At 42.6% G+C, this 6,601-nt stretch overlaps 1 protein-coding gene across 2 annotated transcripts; it reads right to left on the bottom strand.

Moving 5' to 3' along the window:
• Positions 1-406: 406 nt before the first annotated feature.
• meaf6 (MYST/Esa1-associated factor 6) lies at positions 407-6,408 on the bottom strand. Of its 2 annotated transcripts, none has more exons than XM_063199207.1 (7): positions 6,230-6,408; positions 5,556-5,671; positions 4,532-4,619; positions 4,205-4,250; positions 3,846-4,035; positions 2,035-2,068; positions 407-1,313 (listed from the first exon to the last, which is right to left on the bottom strand). In XM_063199207.1, the coding sequence occupies exons 1-7, from the start codon at positions 6,317-6,319 to the stop codon at positions 1,302-1,304; spliced, it is 576 nt and encodes a 191-aa protein (XP_063055277.1). In that variant the 5' UTR covers positions 6,320-6,408; the 3' UTR covers positions 407-1,301. The 2 variants fall into 2 exon arrangements, with proteins under 2 accessions (XP_063055277.1, XP_063055278.1); XM_063199208.1 differs by having other exon boundaries at positions 407-1,310.
• Between the last annotated feature and the right edge of the window lie 193 nt (positions 6,409-6,601).

The following is a 6,601-nucleotide window of genomic DNA, read 5'->3' as shown; positions in this document are numbered from 1 at the left end:
CCATACTTTGAAAACCACTGGGCCGGCAAACACAGATGTGATATAGGCCAGAGCCTCTGATATAGGCTGGTCTTTACTGCCACCTGGTGGTGAGCTTTAGTGTCACAACAGAGAGCAGCGTTATACATTTTCAAGATCTTTGACAGCAGGGGCCTATACCAAGAAGCTGGTTCAGGAGTAAATCAAGTTAAGTTAAGAGGTAAACCATCTAATATAACAGCCTGGAGTCCTATTATATGATTTACCTCTTAACATAACCTGGTTTACTTCTGAACCAACTTCTTAGTATAGGCTGCAGGAAATTAGTTTCACTTTGTTTTTGAGACAACACAGCAACAACAATGCTGTTTCTACAGCAACTGGACTAAACAAAACAAGTACAACAATTAACACGAAACGGTCAACATTCTAACGGATGTATAAAAAAATGTTTATTTCCTTTCATGAATCGTAAACCTTTTTACACAAATTTCACAGAAACATAAGGTACAAAAAAAGCTCACGTTGACATGTCAGCGATAGGCAAGATGGGAAAAAAAAGAAAGAAGAAAATGAAGAGCTGAACACTACATGGTCATGACAGGCCTGGTGATGAGCGGTATCTCTGTCCTTTCACGTACTGCTCCGAGTTATGGGAACGTTTGTGCAGTGTTTGCTCGTAACCACCTCTAGTATCTGATAGTATCTTAAAACCTTGTATTTCAACTAGCTTATGAATCCTACAGCCACAAACGGATCGCGTTCCAGTTCTATGGCTTTATTAAGTACTACCTCACACTGCAGTTCACTATGACTATAAAACAATCACAAAAGCAATATAGACAGCATAGTTACTTTATGTGGCCAATTAGTATTGAGAACTCTTGAGTTTCTATACAGATGTAGTCAGGATCTGATGAAGCCTACTAGTAAGGTGTGAGCAAAACATCAGGCAGGCCCTAATGGACTTCAGGAATTGACCAAAGGAGTAACGGAAATGGCCCAAGGACATAATGTCTGTCCACAACACTATGTAGCACAGGTATGTCATGGAACTTGTGTGTGTGTGTGTGTGTGTGTGTGTGTGTGTGTGTGTGTGTGTGTGTGTGTGTGTGTGTGTGTGTGTGTGTGTGTGTGTGTGTGTGTGTGTGTGTGTGTGCCACATCCCCCCTCTCCAAAAATGTTTGTTGTTTATTGACACGTTGTCTGTTTGAATCACCATGGCAACCATATAGTAGAACATCCACAAGATTCCACAAAGTTCCATGCAGGCTGGTATGACGTCGTCACGCAGGTGCTCCGTGACCATCCCAGACTCAAAACTAGTAGTCCTGCTGAGAGAATGAAACACACATACACACACATTAATTAGAGTTCATTAGAGCCGCGCCACCAAATTACAATACTTCAGATTTACTAATCACGATTGGTTACGGGTAGTCATTGTTACATCAAAGAGAGTAGATTAGAGTCAGGGTTTCCGCAACCGGCTCCGACAGCACTGCGGAGCACTTTCGCTTCCGACACAATTCCGACCCCCAAACCCAGTTTCACACGAACATAGAATTGATAGTCAATGGGCGGTGCCAACAAAATAGAACTTGTCTCTAATCGCTATCCGACATCCGCGAATGTCGGTGGACAACGGCGCCAGTGTGCCGGGTTCTATTGAAAACAATGCAATCAAACTTTTGCGGAGCAGTGCTCAGCACTTTGTTGGAGCCGGTGTGCGGAAGCCCTAAAGTCAAGTCCATGCATTTCCTGGATCCTTGTGATGTCATGGGAACACCCCTTTAGGAGACCTGCGGTTAGGAGACCTTTGGAGGCTTTAGGTTGAGAATAAATGGACTTCCCTTGGCACTGTAGATGGCGGTAGCACACATATTATGCAAGCAGTCACCAAATGCCACAGTAAGAAGAGAAGGAGGAGGGGACAATGGCGCCTTAGTTCTACAATTTACTCTCGTTGGTTACGTATTATAGCAAAAAAATGAATTCTAAATGTGTATTTCTGAATCTAATATTCAAGACAGAAATAATCAAAGTGGAACTTACAGCTCGGGGTTTCTTGTTCAATTTCATGTCGAGTCTGTGAAGAAAACAAATACAAAAGAAATAAACAACAGTTTTCTCTCATGCGCATCTTCTACCCCATGACTTCTAATGAAATGCGAGCCATGGTCTAGGTGACGTCCGGTGTGGATGAGCGCTACAAACAGAAGCTAGTCAGACCACTTCTAACATGGAAGGCCTGAATGTGTCCTGGAATGGAGTAGGTCCTGCAGTGCTACTAAAAAAAATATTATAAAAAAGAATGGCATACAATGAAACAAACAAACAAAACAAAGAAGAAATAAAATGTCAACGTAAGTTATTATGAAATGATCCATGCACAGGCATTGATGAAATGAGGCAGTGAGAAGGATTATTGGAGCATCACAGTTGGCATGCAGCAAGCAGACGCAGATCTACAAACAAACACACACACACACACACACACACACACACACACACACACACAAGTAGTCCCATACGGAGTGACAGAGACACACACACACACTTACTCAAAGTCATAGTCATTAATGGCACCAGGACTGAGAGCGGCAGAGGAGGAGAGAAAACACCAGTTACATATTAGATGCAGAGATCAATGCCACTTAACCAACACTTGGGCCCCATTCATATGTATGTGGATATTCACACCGTGTACTCACTTAATGCTGGATGTAAGCAGGCTTATTAAGTGTCGTACTGTGTGTGTGCCATTGTCTTATCGCACACTACAAACTGCGTACCGCAAATAGCGGAAACTATGCGGACACATCATAACTGGGGATAATGGCTTCAAATGGCTCTGCCCTCCGCAAAAAGCATGTACACACACAACCACATCACACACAAACTACACTGCCTACTCGCAACAGGACAAAGCCATGTGTGAGAAGAATCACGTCAGCTAATATGCATTACAATTCACATTTTCCCAAGACGGTCGGTCGATGGAAAGGGAAGTTGTCCCTCATTGGGAGCACTAGGTGGCTAGCTCTTCTTCGAAAGTTTGTGGCTATTGCGCTATTAAGCGGAAACGTAGCTTTCAGAACTGCCTCATGGACAACAAAATGTTCTCAAAGCATTGCTATAAGGTTGACACAAAGCACTTCAAGTGGGAAAGTGCCATTCACCATGCTACAAGCTAATGAACCAGATAAAAGCTTTAAACGTTGGAATATAAGTTTGGTTTTTATTAGATTGCAGTGGTTGGGTGAGCTAATAACAACAAGTTTGTGCATGCTGAATGGCAAAACGTCATACGGAATTGTCTTTTAAGCAGTGCATTGCATACATTAAGGTTGAAACCAACAATTCAGTGTGGACTGGAGTAGAGCTAGTGGTGGCGTGAGGTAGCCTGAGTTTACCATCCTATTGTATTCATTTCATTTGTACAGAAGGTCTGGAACTGCTGAACTGAGAAATCTTCAGTGGACAGAGTGGGAAGTCTGTTGAAGTGTGAAAAACGCATCCCATTTTATACAATAGGTGACATTTGGTTCACAACAATCAGCTAGTGGGAGGGGTGAGCTCTGTTGATGTTTGCAATGTGCCCCCAACCATTAAAATGGTTTTCTGTTAATAAGGTCAACCCATTCTCAGAACTTCAATTCCAGGACTTGAGATGAGAGATGATGAGAGACTTTATACAAAAGAAATAAGTACGAGGGTAAGGTAAAACCAGGACACTTTTACCATGTTACATAAGATCTTCAATTAAGCACTGTTATTGCATACATTAAGGTTAAAACCAAGACTTTAGTGTGGAGTAGTGTTGGTAGCGGGGTAAGTGAGCGGGTAGGTGAGTTGGTACAGACCTGTGTCGGTTCTTGTTTTTGCGCTTCTTGTGGCTACCGTGGTGGCCCGCGGCTGAGGAGGAGAGGCCCTTCTGGGGCTTGCCGCTGTGGGCCGCCCCGTCCCCATCCTCCGGTTCCTCTGGGCTCGGCTCGTTCTCCTGGTTCTGGGAGTCTGGAGAGCCCTCGCTGTCTGACCCGCTGCCTGCCTCGCCTGGAGTAGGACGACGACACAGACACATGTCACAGGAGGACTTGCAACAAAATGCACCAATCAAGATAAAATATAGCACAATGCTTTTATACTGAAAATGACCAGCAAGAAAAAAAAAACGTTTTGTTTGTTAGTTTTTTTTTCCCTATTTAGATTTTCCAGCACTTACGTTTCTCTATGAGCTGGTCTTGGACACCCGTCATTGCACTGACAGCCTGTAAGCAAGCAAAACAATATTAACACACAAACAATAACTCTTGATTGCATAGGAGCAACTCTATAAACACAGTGAAGTAAAACATTTGTTTAACTTAATTTGAAAACCTTTCATTATACCAAGAGCCCTAAAATAAGACATTGGATTAAGATAATCTCCCTTTTCAAATCAACAGTGACAAAACATGGCTCAGGAGAGGGGACATTTATTTGGGGTCAGAGGATCAAGAGATCAAGACATGGAGAGTGCGAGCACACAAGGAAGCTCAGTGTTACTTACAGCAACAGAGGTGACGGAAGACTTGCTGAAAAGACGCTCGGCCTCCTTGAACTTTCTGTTCCGTCGGTCATTTTTGCTGTTTGTGGTCCTGAAACGTACAGGTATTTCAAACCATTAAGGGGCCACCATACCAATTGAATTCACACAGCACTGATTCTCAAACGGTGGGAGGCAAAGGTTTTCCAAGTGGGCCCTGAAATAATTTGTCAAAAATCTAAAATAATATTTGTTGCGGGCAGTTCCAGCGTGTTGTTGTTGACAATTCGTTTGAGTTGTATTGTTTATTGGATCAGAGGTGGGCCATGCGCATTTGAGAACATTTCTAGTGGTGCGCCCCAAGGTGGAAAGGGTTGGAAACCCCAGTCATAGAGGAATTGAAGGTCACTGACACCAACAGATACAGATCTGAAAGAACCACAAGCACACTGCACTTTCTGCACTAAACCCAAACATACACACACTGACACACAACTCATACACACACACACACATACACACAGACGCACACCGCACTTTCTACCTGCACTAGACACACACACACACACACACACACACACACACACACACACACACACACACACACACACACACACACACACACACACACACACACACACACACACACACACACACACACACAGCTGCTGGTGTACTTGATAGACCCTTTTTAATATTTATTTTTCTTCAAATGCTACTATTACTATGTCAGAACGCTACAAAGGACTTTTAGAAAAGCACAACAAAATACCTCCTCTTAATGTATGTTCTCTACAAGTCTTCTGTTGTCCAGTCTTGCACTTTAAATGTCTGTATGAGCACTGTCTATGTCCATACTGTCTTATGTCCATGTATGAGTATTGTCTATGTCTATACTGTCTATGTCCTTACCTAGATTAGTCTATGTCTGCATGGGAAAGCAAGAAACGTAATTTCAAATTCTTTGTATGACCAGTGCATGTAAAGAAATTGACAATAAAACCAACTTGACTTGACTTAACCAGTAGGCACACTGAGGTTCACTTACTTCTGGTTGGTGAGGTAGCGATCCCATCCACGGATGATGTTGCCATACATCTGTGTGTCCTCCAGGTAGCTCCCTTCGAATGCATAGATCTGTCTCTCAAGGTTGGCTAATGTGTCCTAATGTTGCAGAAAAAAGAACACGGTTTCTAATGGCACTCTTACACATACATTTCTGTGATATTCACCTTTCTGCTCTGTGTTTACATGTTGGTCATAAGATCATTATACTGCATACATCAAATGTTTATGGCCAGTCATGATGGTTCACTTATTATTTGTCGGTGGTTACATGGGACAGGCAGTAACAAGTATCAGCAGAGATTCTAGGAGTATTATTCAGCCTGATGGCATCAGGGCCTAGGAACATCTAGGTTGCACTTCCTCAGCTGGACACTAGGGCTAGCAAGCTAGTTAGGCCATCCTCTGGTTAGCTAAAGGGCGCTTCATCGTAGCATGGAAAAACACTTCCCTCAAGCCTTTTCTGAAAGACGTATAGCAACACATCACTGCTAAATATTCTTTATGACTAAGTAACAACCCATTAAGAGAGGCTAAATCAAATCAATTGCCCATTAAAATCTATTGATGGCTAGCTAGCTTCTGCTAACAAAGCTATCATCATTCTGTCACCATTGTACACTGCAAAATGCCAGTTTCTAAATATATGTATCTTACCGCAAGCTCCTGTTTTCTCTTCAACAGTTCAGTTAATTCTTTTCTTGTGTCTGGGATCTGCGGAGGGGTCGCTTTCGCATGCATAGCCATAATTTAGCTATTAGAAAAAGGCGTATTCGTAAACAACCGGAAGACGACAACACAAAACAAGCGCCAGTGCGTGAGTCGTTGGGAACAGTGTGCGTGCTTACGTATTAAACGTGCTCAACACGTTGTTTGGCCGCCTAGTGGTAAATTCCGCAAGTGCATTAAAACTTCAAAACTAGACTGTCCTTGTCCGTTGCATATTGATTGTGGACTTTTCTGTTATATTCACATTCAATATTTTATATAACATATTGTAATTTGTACTATCGGTAGGCCTATTTGTCT

Source organism: Engraulis encrasicolus, chromosome 5 (genome assembly GCF_034702125.1).
Source record: "Engraulis encrasicolus isolate BLACKSEA-1 chromosome 5, IST_EnEncr_1.0, whole genome shotgun sequence".
Taxonomy (NCBI): Eukaryota; Metazoa; Chordata; class Actinopteri; order Clupeiformes; family Engraulidae; genus Engraulis; species Engraulis encrasicolus.
The sequence above is the reverse complement of the archived record's forward strand: the minus strand, read 5'-3'. Positions and strand labels throughout refer to the sequence as shown.